The 25,473-nt window shown below is 38.8% G+C and overlaps 1 protein-coding gene across 5 annotated transcripts in view; it reads right to left on the reverse strand.

The window, feature by feature from the left end:
- CHID1 (chitinase domain containing 1) overlaps positions 1-25,473 on the reverse strand; it is a 165,564-nt gene that overhangs the window by 131,120 nt on the left and 8,971 nt on the right. For 4 of the 5 annotated variants that reach the window (XM_042446343.1, XM_042446344.1, XM_042446345.1 and 1 more), the window contains exons 6-8: positions 23,688-23,794; positions 21,954-22,015; positions 14,408-14,500 (exon numbers count right to left, since the gene is read on the reverse strand). In XM_042446343.1, coding sequence (XP_042302277.1) covers positions 14,408-14,500; positions 21,954-22,015; positions 23,688-23,794 — 262 coding nt within the window. The remainder of the gene's footprint in view (positions 1-14,407; positions 14,501-21,953; positions 22,016-23,687; positions 23,795-25,473) is intronic. The other variant, XM_042446346.1, reaches the window with a different exon arrangement.

The following is a 25,473-nucleotide window of genomic DNA, read 5'->3' on the forward strand; positions in this document are numbered from 1 at the left end:
TTAATACATTTCAGTATTTGGTAGCATTTCATACATTCCATTAATTCAGCACAGCTATTGTAAAAAACAGTAAAATCTTGTCTATTATGCTGGTAAACAGCAGTATGTGTCTTCTGCTCCAGACCTGGGGTGACGTATCCTGATCTGCTACCACCTCTTTGTTTTTATAGCAGTTGTTTTAATTCTTGGTTCACAGAACCTGGAAAGTGACAATAACAGGAGGTGTGGAGTCGAAGGCTTTCATGGCCGGCATCCATAATTTTTGTGGGGTTTTTAGGCTATGTGGCCATGTTCTAGAAGAATTTTTTCCTGATGTTTTACCAGCATCTGTGGCTGGCATCTTCAGAGAATAACAGGAGGCCCACCTTGTCTGGTTTTGCTTATTTCTTGCCATCTTATATTGGCCACATTCACTTTTATCTTTACTTGAAGAAGAAAGGCATTCTGGCTGTTTTATGGCTAAACACTTGTCTGTTATAGTTCTCTGCAGTTCTTTTTTATCCACTATTTTGCGTTTTAGATGGCTTGAATTCTAGCAATCTAGAAGTCTCCACATTTAATTTTAATTTTCCCCTGTTAATTTCACAGTAATTTTTAGGCTTATGATTTTTTGACATATTTTAACTCTTGAATTTGATATGCTGAGTACAAGTAGAGACAATTATTATTGTTCCTCACCCAGGAAAGTAACAACTTGGATCTCAAGGGAAGTTAGGTTTTTTTGCTGCTAATGGAGTTTAAGTTTTATTGATTTGCTTGGATTTTAAGACTCTGTTTTCCAGAGCCCACATGGACAAAGAGAGGAGTACCTTCTGCCTACTTGAATATCCCTCCTGGTAATCTCAACTGACAAAAAATATATTATTTTTTACAAAATGTAGGCCTGTTGTTCTCACATGGTCATTTTTTTCTTCTCTTTTATGATTTTAACACCTTTGCCTGATGAAGCAGCCAGCACATCTTCAATGTCTGCATGCTATGTTTTGTGCACTTTTGGTTGGCTGAATAATGATATCACTATTTTATGGATTTGGGATTTTATTTATATTGCTGATAAGAAAGATATATTATTAGATCAACCAACTTTTTTCAATACAGCACAATCTAGTTTGTGAATATGAAGTATATTATAACAAAGTTTCATCATTTACCACAGCTAGTAATGTATGAGTCTAGACTAGACTGTCCCACCACTTTCAACAAAACATGCAGTAAAACTTAAGCAATCATCTTGAAAAAAGAAGTCTTCTAGATGGTTAATAAAAATCTGATTGCTGAGAAGCTTTTAAGGGTACTTTAAAACAAAATAAACTTAAGTTCCTTTTGAAAAGTACACACTCCATCCCTTAACATAGGGATGTATATCAGAATACTTGAACAAGTACAGTAATTAGCCTTGTAACATTTTGAGAATAGGGATGAGATATATCCCAATCTACATTCGTTATGTAATTCAGGTAATAGCTGCTCATACACCACTGTCTAAGCAACCTGACATTGACTTAGGCTGTGTTCCTATACACTGGGGTGGGGAAAGTGTCTCCACAGTGCCATATGAGGGTCCTGAACATTGGTGCGTTACAGACCGCCGAAAAGCGGCGGCCTGTACCCGCTCCTTTCCCCAGGGTATCGGGGCCTCAGTGGTTAGAACGGCAGCCGCTAAGGCCCCGATCCGCCGCTTTCCAGGCCACGGGGAAGCGGCAAAAGGCCGCTTCCCCGCAGCCTGGAAAGGGGTGTCCTTGGGGCTTCAAGCCCCAAGGACACCCCGCGGTGGCGGGGAGGAGGAGGAGAAAGGGGCTGCTTGGCCCCTTTCTCCCTTGCGTTGCTGGGCGCAGCCGTCTGAAAGATGCGTTCAGTGATGCAAAGCAGCGCCGCAAACCAGGAAGGAGCTCCGAAACTAAGTGCCCTCACGTGGAGCGACGACGTCACGTCTGCGCCGCCCCGTATAGAAGCGGCACGGTCGTGACGTCGTCATGGTGACCCCCCTGTAGATGGGGCGCCGCCATTTTGTACAGACTCAGTCTGTACTAGAGTTAGGGGGGTGCGGAAGCACCGCACCTTCCTAAGCCTAGTACGGACGGACTCCATACTAAAAGGCCTGTCTGTAATGGGCCATTGTCTCTGAGGCTTTCAGAGCACCTCTAGAAAAATTTGAACCAAAAAATTGTGAAGTTTTATTTTGGCCCCAGATTCCCTGGTTCATTTTCTGTTTACAAAAAATGCTCTCTTGGTCCTTAAACAGACAAGTGAAGGGGGTCTGAAAAGTAGCAAAATCATGGAGGGGGGATTTCGGAGCAAAAATTGCAAAAATTTTGAAGGTAGACACAAGACAGGGGCCATCAAGGTCCTCTGTGAGAGCCAAGGTATCCCTCAGCTCCTTATATTTGCCTTGCTATAAACACTTACAGTAAGCTCCATCAAATATAATAATACCTGGTTCTGAGAAAACAAACAAGACTGCACTGAAAGTTTCCTAAATAATTGGTAGCATTAGTTTCTCTTGCATGCCTTGCTTTTCAGATTTAGGTAAGAAATCTGCATTTCAGGATATAGCTTTGAGTATGTTCACACTAGAGGAAGATTTGTCAGTGAATCAAGCCACAGAAAGTTTTATTACAAAGTAATGGGTATTTTCAGATAGACAAAACAAAAACAAAAACAAAAACAAACAAAAAAAAAACCACAGTATGTTACCCCATAACTTTTAATAGCTTGGCAAATATAACTATTTTACTGTTTGCTGACAAGTGGATTCTCCCCTAGGTGTAATAAAAATCCATATAAAAGGAATTCAGCTAACCTGTCTTTAACTGTGAAGTAATTCACAACACACATTTAAGTGAAAACAACCTTTAATGTCCTTGCTTTCTAAATAAACAGATCCCTACCACATGGTATAAATCCCCCAAAGTAAGTTCCCCTTCAGTAAATTGTAGGGCAAGTTCTGATCTTCCCTATATTTCCCTGTATTTCCCAGATATAGATACTACAAATGAATATTTCTATAGTTACAACAGCTAGATATTGATGATTTATACGTGCATGTTAATCACTGACTGCCTGTTACCGTTGCATATTAATCATCAGAGTCAGAACTCAATTCAAAATCATATTTTTCAATGAAGAGGGGTCAAATGTTCAATTATCAAGTGCAGGCATCAGTCCATCAACCATCAGACAATAAATCATGAAGTAAAATTATTGATGGCTGAAGAATTAGAGATCTATGCTTACTCCTTTTTGCCTTCAGCAAAATGAGAACTTTATTTCCCAAACATAAAGTGAAATAAAATTATACAGATATCATTACAGGGCATGCTCCAAGTGCCTTCAGAAGGTGCCTAAGATTTTCTGCATGTTGTACCACACAGTAAGGCTTACAAAAATATATTAGTGAAAGCTCAGTGATTATGTAGTTCACATGTTGTCTGCATTACAGTACATTATATGTACAGCACACATCTGTGTTTAACACTGATATCAAGAAAACAAACAGCACCAGAATGCACAAAGATTAAGGGATGAATGGACTTAGCAGCACTTTGACAAGATATTCTGTTTCTCTGATCCATTATCATCCAAAGGAAACTGTGAACAACAAAGCTGCTCAGTACTGGTCTAACAGATGTAAGCCAGCCAAACAATGATAACCAAATTAAAATCAGGCACCATGGCATCTTCGGCTGATACGCCAGCTGCGCCCTTTCCTGGAAGTAAGGGATCTTGAGACTGTTGTGCACACGCTGGTAACCTCACGTCTAGATTTCTGTAATGCGCTCTACATGGGCTACCCTCGTACTTGGTCCGGAAACTGCAACTAGTACAGAATATGGCAGCCAGAGTAATTTCCGGAATATCTAGGAGAGACCATATTACTCCGGTTCTAAAGTCCCTCCACTGGGTGCCTATTAGTTTCCGGGCCCAGTACAAGGTGTTGGTTATCACCTTTAAAGCTCTAAATGGCTTGGGTCCAAACTATCTTTGGGACCGCCTTCTCCCCTATAATCCTCCCCACGCACTCCACTCCTCTGGGAGAGGCCTACTTCAGCCACAAACATCTAGGCCCTCGGCTACCTCCCAGAGGGCATTTTCCATTGTCGCCCCCAGACTGTGGAATGGCCTGCCGGATGAGATCGGTCTATTTACATCCTTAGACAGCTTTTAAAATGCTGTTAAGACGGATCTCTTCCGGCAGGCCTTTCCAGAATAGCAAACCCGGCCTCAGCAAACTCCTATAAAGAGATACCACTGCTCCCATTGATTATTGTTGTATTAATTATTGTTCTGTTGTATTGGTTTGTTGTTTGACCCTTTAGTCAGTTTTAACCTGTATGGTTTTAATTTTCTATTAGATTTAATACCTTTTTAAGGGGGGGAGGGTACCAGGGATTTGATATGTTGTATATTTTTAACTTGTTAGCCGCCCTGATTGTTCTCAGAGGGGCGGGATACAAATAAATATCATCATCATCATCATCATCATCTTCTTCTTCTTTTTAGGGATCAGTGTTTAACTAGATAGAAAAAGAACTGACCACTGACAACCTGAAGCACCTTAATGAGATGCAAAACTATTCTACTATGAAGTAGTCAGGGCCATTGTTATGCTAACAAGGACTGAGTGGTTTGGATTTAAGACATCACACTACGGTGACACATCTAAGTAAAGAGAAGGCAACAGCAACACAGCCAAGAACAATGCACAGAAATGGAGAAAAACTGAATCCTTTCTGATCTTGGAAGCGAAGATGAATCACCCTGGTTAGCACTTGGACAGGAGACCGCCAACAAATACCAGGTGCTGTAGGCTTTCAGAGGAAGGAACAGGCAAAACAACCTCTGAGGATTCATTGCCTAAGGAAACACTATGAAATGCATTCAGTTGCCATAAGTCAACAGGCAACCTGAAGGGGTGTGTGTCCGTGCACACATGCGCATGCAGAAATTCTAGGGCACGGGGAAAGAACCTGATACCTTCCAGATGTTTTTGCCTACAACTCCCAGAAATCCACAACAATCAGAAAGGAAAGGTACATAAAGAAATTAATACAGAGGGTGGTGTGACGTTAACAGTAAAAAGGTTAATGGACTCAGATATCTAACAAATGAGGAAATGTATGAAGGATCCATCCTTCTTTGCTTATTACTGACTTATTGTTCTCTTTTATTATTGACTGTGCTAACTGTTCATCTTTCTTTAAGTGTGACATAACTCAGTGGTGTCGTAAGGCCTGAGATATAACATGGATGGTAACAACAGGACACTGAGATTTGAGTCAAAATTTTACGATAAACTGAGTATTGTTTTCTTAGAGCTCAGAGGACAGGGGACAAGAACTGATAGATTGTGCTTTATGAAAGGATAAAGCTTTTCACAGCAAAGAATTCTACAAGGGAGTCTCAACAGGTGTTAAATTTCAGATTCCTTTAAAAAAAGGTCAAGTAGCTTCTTTTTTAATCAAAAATTACTGACTGGATTAAATAGTTACTTACAAAGTGTATCACTACTAAAATCTAATTGAATCTCTATTGACTCTTTTGTTATATTTGATTTTCTACTTTGATAGTAAGAAGAAAATCTGAATTAGTTTTAAAGGTTTTCACCCAGATAGGTATTTTTGCTTCCTGCACTTTGTATTAACAAATTTTATCCTTCTCCTCCTGCATTTTTATACTTACCTTCTGTCATGTCCTTTACTTTTTAAATCTTTTTTGAGGGAATAAATGTTCTGTTTTGCTCTTTATCTGTACTGAGTACAGAAGAGACACTGAGACAGAAGGGTTTTCTAAAAGCTTACAAAATATACAATAAGCTCATCAGTTGTCTATATTTGGCAGTTAAAGGTAAAGAATTACTGCTAGTGCTGAAAGACTTCCCTTATGAACTATCTGCGGGAAATCTGAGGAAAACACATTTATCATGATGAACTTAGACTTGCCTAGTGATTCTGGTCACACGCAATAAGCAATAAGGTAAATGTTTTTTCCAGCTCTTGACTGCTTTACTCTAAGAAGTCTTGGCAAGAGTCATATCTCTCTCAGTTTTATACTAAATCATAGCATTTTATTCCACCACATCTAACCACCTGACATAGGGATTTTTCCACAATGAGCATATCTTTCAAGGCTACCCACCAATATCTTTTTGCTATGCCCTTTCCAAAAGTTGTGAACACAACCATGAAGCTGTGGTCAGATCCAGCTTTTCTCTTTTTCTTTGGAAAGTTTGTATTTCACAATCACATTTATACTTCAGATGAATGAGCCATCAGCAAAAAAGACACCCTGTTTAAGACTATGCCTTGATTGATGAAACCAGAAGTGAGATACTGACTTGCCAGGGGAAGTGTCTTTTTAGCCATAGGAAATATATATACCTAAGCCTTTTAGAACTCAACATTTTTCATTTTGAGAAGACGTATAATACAGCAAGCTGGAATTTTAAGAGCTACCTATATGAACAAAGTATTCTATATTTCCTATAGAATAAGTGCAGTAAAGGGGAATTGGCAAGGGACAGGTACCTCTTTCTCTGATAATATACAATGACAGTCATAGCACCAGAAAACTGGCATTCAGAAGAAGTGTTCCAAAATAGTTTAAGCCCTTGTCTAGACCATTATCACTTCTAGAGGGATCTTCAATATCTCCTCAGCCTCACCTATTTCGGATGACATTAAGAAAGAATTGTTATGCTTCAAAACTATACCATCCCCAGATTTTAAATTACATCACATTCCAGCATTGTATAGGTGTTAAAAAGCATGAGAAAAGTGGATGAGACCATTCAGCTCAATATGTTGTGATGGAGCAATCTGGTAATACTACTTTCAAAAAAACCAACACTGCAGGCATGACAGAAATCGGTTATCACCCCATCCCCAAGCCCCAACTTTCACGGCCAACCTAATAATCTACCACTGTTAATAGTTGCAAATGTGAAACACATCTCATTAAACTTTCACCATAGAGACAAACTTCTCCAGAAAAAAAACAGACCAGTGGAAAAGGCAAATTTATTTGGGGGGGTTGTTTGTTTGTTTTTGCATACAATTATCTAGAAAACTGGCATTCAGGAGGAAATGTTCTAACACAGATTTGTGATATATTAATTTCCTATATCCAAGTCATGTGTCATGGGTGGAAGAACCTGCTTTGATCAGTGCTACAGCTGGGGGGAAATTGCCACATCCTTCATCTGATGTTCTTGAACAGTTAACCAACAAGTTACAGTGACATGGCTTTTATACATATAATACTATCGACTGTTTATGCTCATGTATAAGTCTAGGCATTTTAGTTAAAAAATTGACCCCAAAAAACTGAGGTAACTTATCCATGGGTCAATGTAAGTACTGTACTTTAACTCTTATATACAAAAAAGAAACATCCCCTGGTGAAAGGCAAGAGTGTAATCTGTCCTGGAAGCACTGACCCCTCCTCTATTCTCTCACCCATTCAGCCTAGCGTGAGCATAAACAGGTTATGCCTGCTGGAATTTTTCTTTGACATTGTTTTCCTTTGCTTCATCCTTTAGATTCTTTGTTACATGCTTCTAAGTTTTAACATCGACTTATACATGGGTCATATCAAAATCCTTAATTTTTGTCCCCAAAATCTGCCTTTGACTATTACATGAGGTCGACTTATAGTAGAGTATATATGGTAGTTCATAGATAGGCCTGATAGGTCTGTAACACATTCAACAACACAGTTGGCTAGTTTTCTATTTTACAGATTGAAAAACCAAGCTAAATGGAAGCAAGCTTCAGAGGGCCAGCCACACAATGAATTGCTTATTCAACATGGATTTGAATATGCATCTCTTATGCAGGAAGGCCAGCATGATATCCGTTCTACCCATTGGTTGGTTTCTGTTATTGTGCTAATTAAGAATCCGTCTGATGTTGGGGTTAGAGCGCTGGACTAGGGGGAACGAGATTGCATTTTAATCACCACTGAGCCATGGAACTCACTGGGTGACCCTGGGACAGTTAACTCTCTTTCAGCCTCACCAATATCACAGGTTTGTTGTGAAGATAAAAATGGGGAGAGAGAAACCATACATATCATACATACATATGTGACAAATACACAGACAGCTATAACTTTCACTCTCTGTGTGAAACCTCATGAAAGAATCTGCATGGGTAACCAAATTTGGCACTTCCATATCATACAATGCATGTTTAGTGGAATTTAACACGGTATTTCCCATTTTCCAGATAATGATTTTGCCGCTTAAGTGTTCAGTATCTCCAGTCAAGCACTATGTCAGTATGAGTTTTCTTTAACACAGCATTTTCCAGTAATTTGATTTTAACTGAACTAAAGAAGCATGACAGCAACTCATTAAAAGTAGCATTTAGCTGTATTATTCCTTTAGGTTTTAATCAGGCTAGAACACAAAAAGAGCGCTATTTTAGCCACTGGGGGTCCAGCTCAAAAGAGAGATATTTTTACAAAATTGGTCTACCTTATCAGACTTTCACCAGATACAGAGACTACAAATATTATTTGATTCTTCATGGTATCTTTTTCCATGCCTTTTGCTGAATGGTTGATTAAATCTACTCCAAGTCGAACACATCAAGGATATTAGATTATGAAAAGTACACTTTCCATCATTTGTAAAGGTTAGACTCAAATTGACTCTAAAGTGACAATGAATAAAGATGACATAGTATTATATATACCAATGAAAAGTAGATTTCAGCAGGAGCTCAGTAATTCTATGAATTTAATTTACCACATATTGCCAGACTGGCACTTTTTAGAAAAATCAAAGCATTTTGATGGGTTCTGCCTAAGAGGCAAGAGGAAGTCATTTTAAACTAATCAGCTGAAACCTAGTTCAAAGCGCTGGATATGGTAAGAATGTTTTCTTTGTATAAGTAGGAAATGTCTCTATATTGTATTTATATAGCATCTACGTCTTTGATACTCTGCCGAATAACATAAGCAAGGCCTGCAGGCCTCTGTTCCAAAGAGTTTATAATCAAGGCCAAAATTCTGTGACAAGAAAAATAAAAAAATATCAGCTCTTGGCTTTTGTTACAAGGAAAAAAAGGAAAGCATTATCTGAAAGTATTTGGAAATGATAACTTAGAGCAGTGGTCCTCCAGGTGTTTTGGACCTCAACTCCCCCAGGCCCCAGCAAGCTTTGCCAATAGACAGAAATTCTGGGAGCTGAGGTCCAAAACATCTGGAGGACCAAAGTTTGGGAACCACTGTCTTAGAGGGATGGGATGTAAACACTGGCAGGTAGGAAGGTAAGTGGCTTGGAACATTCCTTGCTCTCTCCCCATTACTACATTATAAAAATAAAAAATAAGGAACATGCTATACAAAATAAGAAAACATTTCAGCAACACAGCTGATACCCACAACATATAAAGATTGCAACATTTTTTGTTGTTGTTGTTCTGTTTTGATAACCTGGGCACAGAATTTTCATTCCTTTTCTTGTCATTAGAGAGGGCATGTGCTCTCTAGCTGTCTGCATTTACTACACTGCTGCATGCTGAAACCAGAAAATAGGCAATGGTGCAATTTGTCTGAGAGACACAGGTATCATTAGCTATTCTAGATTGATTGTTTTTCCTTCAGGGCTCTGGAGTCAAAGTCAGAAGCAATTTTGGGTGGAGTTTGGTACAAATATAACTCCAATTCCAGCTACAAAATAAAAAATTACAATATCATAACAGTGTGTGGTAAACATATCATTTTATATTTATATTTCATATTTAATCAAATAAATATGTTATGTTCTATCATTATAAGTAAACTGATTATTCACATGGTGATGATGAAATAATTTATAACTAACAATATTCATTTGCCATTTATGAAGGTGTCAGATAGTCAAAAATAGAGGAGTCAGAATCGAAGATTTGGTGTACCAGCTACATGGCCCTGCTTTCCTTTTTACCTATCCAGAAATCTTTTGCTGCCATAGTGAATAGGTCTAAAAGGGAGAGGCCATTAGTCCACAACCTAAGAGTTACTGCAAAGTTAGTCAACCAGAGAAAACTGAAGCAGATCAATACTCTTTCCTTCTCCCATTTGCAACTGACACTCTCAACACTGCACGACTCTGCTGTGTGGACTATGCAAGGAATTCAGTACAGGTCCTCCTCAAACTAACCTGGTGGCTTTGAAAACCCCAATAAACTTCCATTCACTGGGGAGTCCCTGAGCATATAGAATCTCTTCCAACATCTCAAGGTAGCACCATTTCAACTTCTGAACCGACCAGCTTGATGCCACTCCAAAGCATGTATCTCCAGCCACTAACATGAGTGTTAGGTTTCATCTGCATCTGCTAAAAGTGCTTGTAGCACTGTTCAACAAGCCAGTATAGGCACCTCCCTGAACAGCCTGACCAAAATCCACTGTCCAGGATATGTTAAACTTGAGGAGGCCAGTTCACATCACCTCAGTGTTATTTATGGAGCGAGTTCGTTTTGTTTTTTAAATTACTACAATAGTATTCATGTTTTTATGAGAGGGGCTTATACTTGAGTCTAGCTGTGATAGAACTGATGCACTGGAAGTCATTAGGCTTTCATTGACCTTACTCCAGCAACATTTTAAAAATGACAGCTTCCTCATCCCTCATCCCCACCCATTCAGTGCAATGCCCTTAGGTGTGCTCAACACACATTTGAAATTCCAAAAAGGCAAGACTTTCTGCACTCATAGGCACAGAATAAGATTCATCCTTTGTAACAATCACTTACTCAGGGGCAGCTAATTGTCTGTAAAAATTATTCCACCTGAGCAGGCTAGTCCACAATCATCCATTAGAAGATACACATATTAGCCAGGTATGGCATTCTACCTAATTCGAATGAGCAAGAGAGAAAGAGAGTATTTAGTTTGAAAGACTGCCTGCATTCTACTTAACATTCAAAATATATGAATGCATTTTACAATATCTATTGTTTGCTGCAATTATCCTAGATCTTGAAAAGAATGCATTAGTTTTATGAGAAGCTTAGTTATAATAATGACTGATAATGCAGAAACTGCAAATGTGCTCGACAGCACACATTTGCTTTCTGTAGCAGACTCTAATTAGCAAGCAAGAGCAATCTGTTTTAAATCTAAACTAAGCAGAGAAAAGGCCCAAGAAATGTGGAACACAGCACATCGTCTGTTCATGTTAACTGGGATTTACTGGCTCTCTTTATATTTGTTGAACTCTTAGTTCAAACTGGCTGCAAAGCAATAAAAAAACTAAAATATTATACATTTCTATATGGACTTGGGCATTTTAAAAAAACACCTGTAAATATATGTTATAGGTATGTACAAATGCTCAGTGGTGAATCTCAAAAACATGAAGCATTTTCAAGCATCAACTATACCAGTAAATAAGAATACCTAAATGTATAACTTACAAGGACCGATGCATCATGAACAGAACAGCACAAAGATTGCACACATGCAGAAATGAAGGCCAGTACAGCTATATTCTGTAGGCCTCTAACAACTAAGGTGGGAAACATAATATAACAATGCTTCTCAAACTTTGGTCCTCCAGGTGTTTTGGACTTCAGCTCGCAGAAGTCATAGCCAGTTTGGCCAACAATCAGGAATTGTGGAAGCTGAAGTCCAAAACATCTGGAGGACCAAAGTCTGGGAATCACTGCACTATATGATCAGGATTGGAGCAGAGTGGCAATGCTATCCGTATGAGCAGGATGTGAGCATACCCTACCACTGAAACACTGACTCTAGCAAACAAGCCAAGGTGTCAGCAAATCACAAGTGCAGGCCTGGAAGACTATAATAATAAATAATAATAAATTTTTATTTATATACCGCCCTGTGGCGAACCAATCCGGGCGGTTTACAACATTAAAATAACATACAGCATAAAAACAATATATTTCCCTCCCCCCTTAAAAAGTTATTAAACAGCATATCTAATTTAAAACCACAATAACTAGTTAAAATAACAATAAATTAAACAAAATAATACCAACCAACAAACCACTGCAACTTCAGTTCTAAAGAAAAGGGGGCTTTGGAGACATTACTGAGGAGGGGGGAGATCCTGAGACCCTGGGGCCGGGATATTTCAGTCTGGGAAGGCCTGCCTGAAGAGATCCGTCTTGACAGCCTTTTTGAAGCTGTCCAAAGATGTTAATTGACGGATCTCGTCCGGCAGGTCGTTCCAGAGCCTGGGGGCGACAACAGAGAAAGCCGTCCGGGAGGTCGCCGCAAGCCTTGATTTTTGAGGCTGCAACAAGTTCCTCCCAGATGACCAGAGAGCACGGGGAGGATTGTATGGGAAGAGGCGGTCTCTGAGATAGCTTGGACCCAAGCCATTTAGGGCTTTAAAGGTAATAACCAACACCTTGTACTGGGCCCGGAAACCAATAGGCAGCCAGTGGAGGGACCTCAAAACCGGGGTGATATGGTCCCTTCTGGATATTCCTGACACAAGCCTGGCTGCCATGTTTTGAACCAGCTGTAGTTTCCGAACCAGGCACAAGGGTAGTCCCATGTAGAGCACATTACAGAAGTCAAGGCGTGAGGTTACCAGCGCGTGCACAACAGTCTTGAGATCCCTTACTTCCAGAAAAGGGTGCAGCTGGCGTATCAGCCGAAGCTGATAACAGGCGCTCCTGACGGTCGCATTCACCTGATCTGTCATCAGGAGCAACGAGTCAAGGAGCACCCCCAGACTGCGAACACAGTCACTAGAGGAGAGTGTGACCCCGTCCAGGACTGGTGGTTGCAACCCAATTCTTGGTTTCAGGGCTGCTACCGTGAGCACCTCCATCTTGTTCGGATTCAGCTTCAATCTGTTTTTCCTCATCCAGCTCATTACCGCCTGAAGACATTCATTGAGAGAAGAGATGCCATTAGAATTCAAGGCCGATGAACGAGACATGGAGAAATAGATTTGGGTGTCATCAGCATACTGATAGCACCCAGCACCGTAACTCCATATGATCTCACCCAGCGGCTTCATATAGATGTTAAACAACATTGGGGACAAAATAGCTCCCTGAGGGACCCCGCAAAGGAGCCTGCATCTACAAATCTGAGCTGCAGATCTGTATTACAATGAAGGCCTGATACATATTGTCATATCTATTAGTGATTGCTTCCAAGTATTGGATGGCATCTCTGGTGATAACACAAAACGGTTACAGATCAGTAATCATTAGGTACAGGTATAGGTATATTTAGTTGTACACAGCTCAGTCTGAACAGGGAAATTTGAATAGCCATTTTAAAGTAGCATTTTAAAATTTTAGATTTACAGGGCACAGGAATAACAGAGCTTCTCCACAAGTGAAGTATAAACAGGCACTAACTATGTAACTATGTGTCGATGGCACGTTACAGATGGGCCTATGAGGCGCTGTCATCGCGCCGTGATTACGCGCGAGGGGCGGCGCTTCCTGACGCACCTTGCCCCTCGCGTGTAATGAGTGCGTCAAAATGGCGGTGCCCTATACAGATGGGCGCCGCCATTTTGACGTCGTAAACGCACAGCGTCCTGACATCGCGCCCTGGAAGTGGCGCCGCAAGCGCATGCCTCGCTCCTTGTGGCGCCTCTTCCGGGACCCAGGAAGGAGTGCGATTTTCGCGCTCCTTCTCTGCAGCATCCGGGAACTGCGCCATTTGGCTGCTGCGGTTCCCGGATGCTGCAACCTGCGGCGGCGGCAGACCACCGCTTCTCAGCAGTCTGTAATGGGCCATAGAAATGTTTAATATAGCTTGATTGGCACTAGGGTGATGAGTAATACATACACTTAATGCAAAGATATGTGGGTAATTTGGCAAATTCTCCTTTCAGAAGAGCTTAATACTAATGAGGACAGATCCTTTGGCAAGTTATTATAAACAATTCACAGTGAAGTGACCACAAACAACATTGTCATGTTGTCAAACAGATAAATATGAACCTTTTTATATAGGAAGGTTGCTTTCTTAGACATGTCTTCCTCCTTAGATTTGTTTATTATAAATATACATTATGGTTTAGAAGAAGTTTTGCACTCCTCAACGATACTATCTTATTCAGAAAATCCGTACTCCACATATCAATTGAAACATTCTAACTGATGTTGTTTCTACAGCATGCATCAATATATATTTCACTCACCAGTTCTTAAATGTCAATGTGCCATCTTCCACATTTCACAATTTATGTCATGCCCACAGAAATGAAATCCTAGCACAACCACACTTTCTAAGTCAACTCCAATAGAGAGTCCCTTCCTTCTCCAAGGTGTTGAGCTTGGCATATTCTCCTGGAATATAGTGGGGACATTTCCCTCACATTTTAGGTATATATGGTGGACATTCTGCAGCAATAAACCCAACATAGTTTGAACAATGGAGAAAAGACTATTCTGGGATTTGAGAATTAGACACTCACCCTGGCATGACAGCAGGAGGGATGACAAGTATTAGCTTAAGTCGTGCCTGACGCAAAGCTTCTGAGAGGTGAGTGAGCAAGTGAATCAGGCCCCTGTAAAATAAGCAAAGCATAAGAACTACAAATAACAATAATGGAACAGCACTGTCTGTTTTGAAATTGACCTTTTAGAAGCTACATTTGAGTCAGGAAATACATTTTCCCAACATACCTCTTGGTCCTGAATTGATCCATCAACTCTTGAACATAGATACATCAACTCTTGAATTTATACATTTGTACTTAGGTACAAAGAGGCAAGTTTTTTTATTTTAGGTTAACAAACCCATATTATCTTCTCCAATTGGCTCCTTGGGTAAGTGGAGTCAACCAGTCTGCTGTTCATTATTTGGGCCCTCCATTCCTTCCATGGGATCCTAATGACTCCTCCATGTCTTGTCTTGAGGTTGTTTAAAACCAGGACTATTTGCAAGACTATCAACAGAAAAGGGAAAGCTCTGCTTCAATTCCCTTCTTCCTGTAGTTGCAACTTCCCCTTATAAAACTGCTAATGGTGGGGAAGTAGTAAGGCTAGCAGGGGCAATCTTCTTTGTCTTCATTTCCTAATTGCCACCACTAAAAAAAAATCCATAGTCCTACCATCACCTGCAGAATTATTTTGCATGTTATTGTTCACTATTCTAGTACTTAAGAATAAGCCATTAATGACTGCTAGCAGTGTACTTGCTATAACTATCCAAGTTATATCAAAAGAGCCAAGAGACAACTAAATTTAGAAGAAATCATTGTTCTATGGCCTTATGTCATCTTCAAAAGCATCTAAACTTGCAGTAGCTCCACTGATATGGTAGATTATCATGCATCTCAAAAAGCATTATGTACTGGACAGTGAAACAAGCTGACAGGAAGAAAGTCAATTAACTTAAAATGTGGTTCTGGAGAAGAACTCTATGGACACCACTAACTGCTAAAAAGATGAACAAATGGGTTTTAGAGCAAATTAAGCCTGAACTTTCAATAGAAATGAAGATGACTACACTGAGGCTGTCATGCTTTGGACATATCATAATGACTCATTGGAAAATATTTCAATATTTGGTAAAGCAGAGGCATAAGGAAAAGAGGGAGACCAAACTACAGATGGTTTGATTCAATCTAGGAAGCCAAAGAGGGGAGCTGATGATTAGAGATTCTACAGGTCTGTCATTTATAGGACTGTAATATGTCAAAAGTCAACTTGATGGCAAGCACAAACAAGGGGAATTACCTTCAACAGTTGGGTGTGGAGGCTGAGCTAGAAAGGTTACTTTTAGGATATATGAATATGATGACACATTGAAGCTATCCATCAATGGGCAGTAGGTGGGTGACATCCCAAAGCATCATTCTAGCCACTGATTGGTTATGGATGGCTTCAACATATCGTTATGATCACTGTTCTTAAACGTTCGTGTAGCTCTGACACAAAGAATATAATGAATATTCAGATATCTACTAACAGGGGGTACCTTTCAGACCTTTGACATTAAGTTGCTTGAAATGAGAAGCAGCTGTCTTTATCAAGGATTTAGTAGCTGCATTTTAATTTATTAATACAAGAACTATCTATCAAGCCAAGGGACCAATTCCTGTATCCTCAAGGGACAAAAACAGCCCTTCTACAATTGGATCTCCTGATTTTACTGTCTCTTCTAGCAACAACAAAACAAGCAGCACATGGTGTGTTGCAGAAATAAACAAGCAAGCACACAAGATAAGAGGAAAAAGTAGAATCAGCTGCCTTGACTTTTCTGCTACCATCTCGGCACTGTTTGGGGATCATTACAGAACTCAGCACTTTCTCCCTACCAGTATAAGCCACAAAAGGAGTTTACAGAGTGGAAGAGGGAAGAGAAGACTTTATACTCTTTTAGGACATAGTAGAATAGAATCACAGAACTGTATATGAGACAATTTTGCTACTAAACTTGTATTATATAGTTTAACTTGATTTATGGCAAAGGTGGGAGAATGATGGCAGTTGCTTTTGTAAGATAAATAGCCAGGAAGATTTAAGTACTGGCAGACTAACTTGTCAAGCAATGTCTCTGCCCCAAGAGCACCTTGAGCCAATTGCAGGGATTAGTGGTTAATGCTCAGGCTTCATTTAAATGTGCTTCCATTTGTCAACCCAAACAGACTATGTAAATCAAGTGTGCCTGCACTCTGCTATCCCCAAAAGCCCTGGCTGAATGCCCATTTACAAGCAACCTATAAATTATATCCCTTTTCCTCTCAACAATAGTTTTTCCTGTATGAGGACCATATTTTCCCCTATTATCACTGTCAACTTGAGAAGAATATGCATACATACACTATCCTTTGTTTTGTTTTGTTTTTTTGGGGGGGAGGAAGCATGATAAGTTGGCAGCAAACTCGTCTTCATGTCAAAACACCATTAAATATTCATTATGTATTTTGCCATTGTCAAATTTAACTTCAGAGCTTCTCTAAGGCAAATGCTGCTTTGAGAATTTCCCCTGGACCAATTAAGATTTTCTTTAATAATAATTTAAAAAGCTTACTGGCCACAGTTCTAGATAATATTAGCTGTCTGCATATACAAAGCTGTATTTCCCTTTTTTGCCCCTTCACCCTCCACTTCATTCATTAAACATGTGTTCAGACACTTTGGGTATCATAGAACTGCTTTGTCCTACTTTAAGTTGCTAATGATGCTGACCTCATCAGAAAGTTTAACTCAGTACACATTATTTGTTGTGTGCCCTTAGAATCTCATTTTAATTATAACTAAGATTCAAGTTTGATGGTCACTCGCCTGCCCCCTCCCCTCCCCCAAAAAATCAACAATTCTCCAGGGTGGAATTAAAAATGAATAAGAAGATCTACAAAATAAAGTCATAATTGTAGACAACTAGTAAAAAGTTAAAGTCTACAAAATTTAAAAAGCCATCTGAGTTCAGGAATGAGTTATTGCCAGTTGTCTTTTCACTGCCTTAGGCAATACTAAGGAAGGAAGCAACTTACTGTAAGCCTTTGATTAATAGATTAAATTTCCAAGGCTCAAACTGAAGTAATGATGTGCCAACAGGTTATGTTATTTTATTCTCACAGTAGATACCTGAAGGTCAAATGCAGATGTTTTAGCCATATAGCTAACACAGCATATGCTGCAGATAACTTTGGAGTAGTAGCACCATCTACAGTCTAATCTCAGCCTGAACAAAACAGTTAGTGTGCCTTTGCCTGCTCAGAATCTAATGAGTACCTGATCCAAGATCTCCTTAATGCACTGAATTTCAAAAGCAAGAAATTGTCTTCATGCACAACTAAATACTTGCAAGATAGATCTAGTAAGAATCAGGACCATCTCCCAACCTAAACATAGTTCAGAAAACATAATGTACTGTGAAAGCAAAGGAGAGATTAGTCAATACTGGCAGACAATGAACATAATCTAAATGGAACTTAATTCATACAACCCTCACCAAAGGCACTAAGGAAGCACAAGCGTAAAGGGAGGAACAGGAGATAGTAGCAGATCTAAGAACACTGGAAGCAGGCTAACCATTTAGCCCTGTACTGTCAATTCCGACCAGCAGCAATTGCTATCCTGGGTTTCACATGGGATTCTTTCCTACCATCCTTAGAAATCCCTGCATTTCCTGGTGGTCTCCCAACCAAGCCGGATCCTTCTTAGCTTCCAAAAGGGCTTTGGAAAAGGGTGTTAACATACAAACCTAATTTAAGAAAGGAAAGCCCCTTTTTTGAAAGAAGAGGGAGGAAGAGATCCCACCTGCCAGGCTTGAAGCTTCCTATCCCTGCCCAAATCTCCCTTTTTTGTAACAAAAAGGTGCCATGGAGCGCACACAGCACCCTTCTTCACATGTAAGAAAAGGATACTTAAAACAGGTTTCTCAGGTTTGAAACAAAGTACAGCTTTCTGCTATGTCTGAACACAGGAAAATTATTTTTGCTTAATCAAACATATTCAAACCATGGTTTCATATCCTTGTTCTGTTTGGATGTAGTTCGAAAGTGTTAAAATTTTTCCCATATTTGGATATAAATGGAAAATACAATTTTGCTCTGAACAGTAAGTTACATTTCCTTCTCTTATGAATAAAGGAAAAAGGAAAAAGAAGAGGCATCATGAAAGTCTCCCTGCCACAACAAAACAACATAATGTTCCATGTGGATGAAATTTATCCATGTCAGAAAAGGCTCATGAGGTACAGAAAATGGAGAAGCAGAAGCACTTCCAATTTCTGCACTTCTGCTTTAATATGCCACAAGGGAGTCATGACTCTCACCTGCAAGCATTCCACAAGCTCCAACAGACCTTGGGGACATACTGTTGCTATGGACAAGATGCTCAATTCCCAGAATCAAAGAAAATAATAACTGTACCGAGATCTCACTGCATCCCTCTATATTATAGCAAACCATCATGGCCATATCAATTTGTCATGATCTGACTCCGAGAGGTTCCCCCCACCCCAGAGAAAAACAACTGTAATTTGTTCAGTACTTACAAGATGTTGGACAATTTCTATATAACATAATAGCAACTATATAACTGTCCTGAATGAAGGCTTAACCCTGTACTTATAAATCTCATTCTCTTCAACATAATTATTAAAGTATAGGAGCTGTATTTTCCTCTGAATTGTGCTACTCTATAGTACTGTTTTACATATTGTTGATAAAGTATTATTCTGATCAGCAACCCCTAATTACCCTATTTGTTGGTCATTAGTGCTTGCTCTGAAAGCTGAGCTCCACTCCCTTACCTTACTTCAAATAACAACTGTGTTTTAATTCATGCGAGCACTTCTATCAAATTAAAAGCAACAAATCATCAGAACCTAACTAATCAGGGTATCTTGTTCCCTTTCAAATCATTTCAGCTTGATTAAGATCATCAATATATAAATGTCATATACCAAGAAATAAAACAGCAGGATAGACCTACCAATGAATTTAGATCCTTGCTTCATAACATGCCTAGGAAAAAGAAAAATTATATTCTTCTAAAAAGATGAGTGGATACTGCCACCATGTGGGAAGAGTGGAAACATCATGACAGATTTCAAGTAGCAATGCATACACACATTTCAAGCACTATGATTTTCTTCCAACCATAATTAAGACATGAACCAACAAGCCCAAGGTTAGAATTACAAAAAAAAAAAATATTGTAATACAAGAAAATCTGTGTCTCATCATTCAACGAGAGCAATTTTACAGACACTGCAGACTAGATCTAGAGACTGGCTGCAGACATGATTATGAAATTCTATATACCCAAAGATGTTAGGTTTTTTTTTTCTTCAAACAAAAAATACATACATCACTGCATTAGAAACTGTTTCTGAACAGCCCACACTACCAGTTTCCTAAGCAGTTTCCTAATCCACATGTGGGACTGAAAAACTGTCCCCGGTACTCTTAGGTGCAGTGAACCAGATGCACACGCCTTTGGAAACTGGTCAATGACATTCAGGACTTTTTCACACAGAGGAATGTATCACTGTCCCGAAAGAAGAAAGGGGAGGAAATCCAAAAATGCAAGATATTACGTAGTAGCTTATCAGATGCACAGACAAACACAGTGTCCATCCAAAAGAGAAAGTAGGGTGAATGTGAATGAATTCATCATATGAGTATGTACCCATCAGCTTCTTGATTTCAAATTAGCTGTTTGTGCATGCGCAGGGAGGACAAAATCCCATGGCTGACAGTAATCCCATAGCCGAACTCGAGATGCATTTCATACTAATGCAAATTAACTGTGAATTTGCAGTGGAAAAGGATTTATAAATTCAATATTTTTCCAAAAATTCACCCATGGCCGAACTCGAGATGCATTTTATACTAACATAAATTGACTGTGAATTCACAGTGGGAAAGGATTTATAAATTCGATATTTTTCCAAATTCACCTATTCCTATGATATCTCACAAGTGCTTTTGAATTGTGTTCCATTTGATTGCAATGTCATTTGAAAATCTTTTGCGAAATTATGTGAAATACCTTGGATCATCCCGGATTAACCTTTGGTTAATCTTCCAATTTTCCCCATTTGATAAACTCCTCAGAGACATTACCACCGTAATGGCTCCAAATTCAAGTTTCAAAAGAGATTTCAAACACATCATTTAAAATGCATTTAGATTCCAGGGACAAAGACTAACTAGTTGAAATTAAGCAAGTTACCAATTAAGATGGAAATTTTCAAAAATAAAGGGGCAATCAGATGTATTTTTAACTTAACTGTTTGACTGAAGCACAATTTTTAACATCAAAAAATTCCAGTACTCAGTTATTAAGATATAAATTAATTGAATGAGACACAATGCAAAAGAGCTAACAAATTTTACATTTCTCAGGTGGTTCTCTAACCAGAGCTTAGTTCTTTTGGACCACTGCAAAACTACTTCTTACATTTTGTTTGTCCCTCAGGGACCAATTACAATATTTGTGGGGTGGTGGTGTTGTATGGACCTGTTTGGGGGAAATTACAATATTTAAGTCATAATCAAATTATTTTAGTTCAAAATTGGAGTATAATAGTTAATTCCAAGGTAAAAATATTTTAAACCAACAAGCAGTAAGAACATGTTAAAAGGGATGATCTTTGCATCGAGATGACCCTCCTGTATTCTACACCAGATGCCGAGGGAGAACAGATCTGCTGGACTTTTCCCCTTCCCACTGCCATTCCTTCTCCTTTTGTGTCTTGTCTTTTTTTAGACTGTAAGCCTGAGGGCAGGGAAATGTCTAATTAACAAATTGTAAGCCGCTCTGATAGCCTTGGCTGAAGAACGGGGTATAAATAAATAAGTATGTATATGTAGAATAAACAAGACTGGGACCATTTTTGCATGCAAGGGGAAATGTGTGGAAATATCACAGTGGAAAATATGGTGGGAACTAGATTTAGTCTTCATTACCCCCAAACCCTTTCCCTATGCCATCTGACTGATCCTGGGCCCCATGCTACCTGATACGTGATTTCACAGTTATTGCAAAATCAGTACCTACAAAGATTATTTTTGTGAACTCTGAGTTACTAGTTTGCATGAAGAAGTGTGGAAATTACTAGCACTTCTGGGTCCAACTTTAAAAGCATAGTGCCTCTATAAAATGTAATTCTCTCATGCTGTTGCAGAAACTTAGAAAGACTGGGGCCATGCAGAAAGAGCCCATGACTCAGCACTCCAGAATCACTCTCATTCTGACAACAACAACTGTGACCTGCTATGATATAGCCTGGAATATCCCAAGTCACTAAAGTGGTATAAAACCTAAAGAGTTCCCATAACTTTATGGAAATATCAAGAGATTCTTGGTGGTACCTATTCTGTCAACAAGATTCTTGACCGTAATTTACATATAATCTGAAACCTGTTTAGGAATGAGCTCCACCAGCTTTAGTGAAACTAGATTAATCATAAATGGTATTTATGATCACAACTTTAAAAAATTTAATAGGTACTGTATATGACTACGAATGTAGAATTTAAAAATTTCTAGACTTACGTTTGCTTTTGATTTCCTAGCTGACTCCAAACTTCAGCCACAAACCCATCAAAATTCTCACTCTAAGATAATGAAAACACAAGAGATTGTTCTAAATCAACAGACAGCACAATGGAATGTATTACTTTTGATGTCTTGTGAAAACCTACCTGTTTGGCTCTTAATCTTTTTATTAGAGAAAATGTTATAAATGCTTTTATTTTCTACACTGCTTTTTTATTATTTGACTTATGTATATCCTACCTTTCTTTCATGAATGAAACCCAAAACAGCTTATAATAATAATACAGTACAAAAGCATGAAATAAATAAAAGCACTAAAAAGGCAATTTAAGAAAACAAAAAATAGACATTCAAGGTTATTGATTTTGTTTAGTTTTATCTGTAGGACCTTCACACTTGCAATATAGTCATTTATATATTTTACCAAATGTATTTCATTGAATTGTATACACAACCCATTCTACTTGCATGGAATGCACTACCATATCCACTCTATATCACTGTATCTAAACTGATGACACATGAGATATGACCCACTGGAAAAGCAGAAGGTAATAAGAAAACAGGAACACCACATTACAAATAGATAGGCTCAGGCAAGCAAGCTACAGCCCTAATCTTGCAAGACCTAAGCAAGGCTTTTAATGTCCAGGATTACTTGGAAGTCTCTCATTCATGAGAGTTGTCACAAGTGAAAATTGACATGATAGTCAATAAAAAGAAAATCTAAAAAGTATAAAGTTTTATCTGTAGACACAATTGAAAGCAACTGAGTTTTAAAATGCCAGAATTTAGACTAGTGTATTTTTTACTCACATGCTAAAGCAGGGGTAGGCAACCTGCGGCCCGTGGGCTAGATACGGCCCGGCAAGGCCTGGGGACAGGCCCCAGCCTGGTCCTGCCGCTGATTGCCGCCGGAGCCTTTGGCCTCTCACGTGAGGGTGTGGGGCCTTTGGCCTATCAAGAGGAGGTGGGCAAGGGGGGGCAAGCAGCGGGCAAGGGGGGCAAGTGGTGGGCAAGGGGGGCAATTGTCTATAGAAGCCACAGAAACATGCATTTATATTAACATTTTTTAAAAAGCAGCAAATTTTTTCGCGTGTCTTCCATTTTTAAAAAAGTGTCCTCCATTTGAAAAATTTGTCCTACATTTGTCCCAGTTTATTTATTTATTTATTTATTTATTTTTACATTTTTTACATTATTTATTTTTTGGCTTCAGCCCCCCAGTTGTCTGAGGGACAGCAACCCGGCCCCCGGCTCAAAAAAGTTGCCTACCCCTGTGCTAAAGGAACTAATTCTACTGAGTACTAAGAACTCATTTGGAAATGTTTTTCCTTACTTAGGATTCAACATTCTCATGTATTCAGTTCTGCATGTGACACTGAGTACTAATCTGCACTGCAAAAATAATGCACTTTGATACTGCTTTAACTGCCATGGCTCAGTGCTATGGAATTCTGGGATTTGTAGTTTTTGAGATTTAGCCTTCTCTGTTAGCAAACTCTGGTGACACTAATACAAATCTCAGGATTCTATAGGATGAAGCCATGGTAGTTAAAGCAATGTCAAACTGCATTATTTCTGCAGTGTAGATACAGCCTATGATTATTGATGCAATGTTATTTTACACATGTTACTTAAACAGTAAATGTGTTTGTTTTCATTTAACACAAATATTTATTCTTGTATCTTATTTATTTACCTACTTACTTACAATAGAGATGATTTTACCTTGGCTACTTGAACCATATTATTTGTAAGTTCTTCTATCTCATCTTCACTATTAAACACACTCTCAAAGTCCTGGTAACTCCAGCCTTCAAACAAAATTCTTGGTACTAAGGATTAAAAAAAAGGAAAATGAACACCATTGGGAAATATGTGATTAATAGCACTGACATGAAAGCATGTCCTCTTGATAGCTATATTCCATCTCTTCCCTCCCCTAATTTACTACAGCTTTTTTTAATTGAGAAAATTCCTATAAAACAGAGGCAAACTTATATGATTGTGTATCATCCAGTCCAAAGTAGTCTCGAGACATCAATATTAAAAAGAGAAAAAGAACAACGAGGCGAGAAAAAAAAGCAATAGGATTTTTTTCTTTCAGATCCAAAGCTTCTTAATTTTCAACTATTTTCTCTCAAATTGCTGCTCTGATCTGTCATTTAACATCATTGTTAATTTATCCATAATCATGAAATCATATACTTTCACACTACAGCTTTTTCTGTGTTTTCAAATATGTTTCTAGTCTAATACTTCTTCATAAGTATATGAAAATTCTGGTAAACTCCTTTCCATTGTAAGTATTATTTAAAGGGGGCTTTCATGTGGCATCAATGGCTCCTGAGCCATCAAATAATAATAATAATAATAATAATAATAACAACAACAACAACAACAATATATTTAAAGCCCGCCCAATCACAAGGAATCCGGGCAGGTTACAACAATAAAAATAAAGAGAATAAAATAAAATACAAAAAAATAAATAAAACACAATAAAATTAAAGAGAGCGAAGTGAGTACATTCACAGTTAGGCCTGATGGAAATCGGGCCTCTCTTTTTCACTCCCTCCCAGGTCTGATGATGACAGCTGGAACGGAGGGAGGGCTCTTCTTCTTGAGGCAAGAAATTTATTTTAATTAATTTTAATTTAATTCTTCTCATTAAATGTAAGAGAAGAATTGATGGACAGAGTCACAGTAAATGGGGAGAGGAACTTGGTAGGGAAGACCTGTCAGAAGAGATCCATCTTAAGAGCCTTCTTAAAGGCTGTAAGAGTAGAAATGTCACATCAGTATCTCTATCAGATATGAATGAGGGGAAATATAACATTTATTTGTGCAGACTCAATCCATTTTTTCATCATGAGAACTGATTCTTTGGCCAAGATAAACATCTGAACCAGGCCTTCAAGAAGGGATGCATAGCTTTTAGACATCATTCAGCCTCCTAAGGTCATAAGCAAAGACCCCACAGTGCCCTGACACATACATCACCAAGACGGCTGAACCACTGATTTCCTATGACAAGAAAGAAAGAATAATTTCTGTCAGGGTTGTTGAGGAAGGGAAGGTGGAGAAAAGGCTCTCCATGTCCTTCCAGAGAAGAAAGAGGCTGTTGGGTTGTGTACATGCATAGCTCTTGAGAAGCTGTGCATCCCTATTTTAAAGGAGCATGGGAAAATGTGATGTATGACTTACTATAATAAAGTATGATTTTCAAGTTATGTGATGGGAGAGAGCTACAGGAGACCAAACCCTATTTTTAAAAAAAATCTTCCAAGGAAGTGACTAACTACATCCTTGTTTCCTCCAATGTTCAGTAGATGGTCTCGGGTCTATCATTTGGGAAGCAGCAGTTCCACTATGAAAGAAAAGGGAAGAAAAAAAATATTTTTCCTCTCCTAACATTTCCAAACTACTCTCCATCTCACCCCTGCAAATCCAGAATACTGCAGGACTCTTGTTCAAAGTTGACTGGACCAGATTTTGGATCTGATTTATCATT

The sequence above is a fragment of the Sceloporus undulatus genome, chromosome 1 (genome assembly GCF_019175285.1).
Source record: "Sceloporus undulatus isolate JIND9_A2432 ecotype Alabama chromosome 1, SceUnd_v1.1, whole genome shotgun sequence".
In the NCBI taxonomy this organism is placed as follows: Eukaryota; Metazoa; Chordata; class Lepidosauria; order Squamata; family Phrynosomatidae; genus Sceloporus; species Sceloporus undulatus.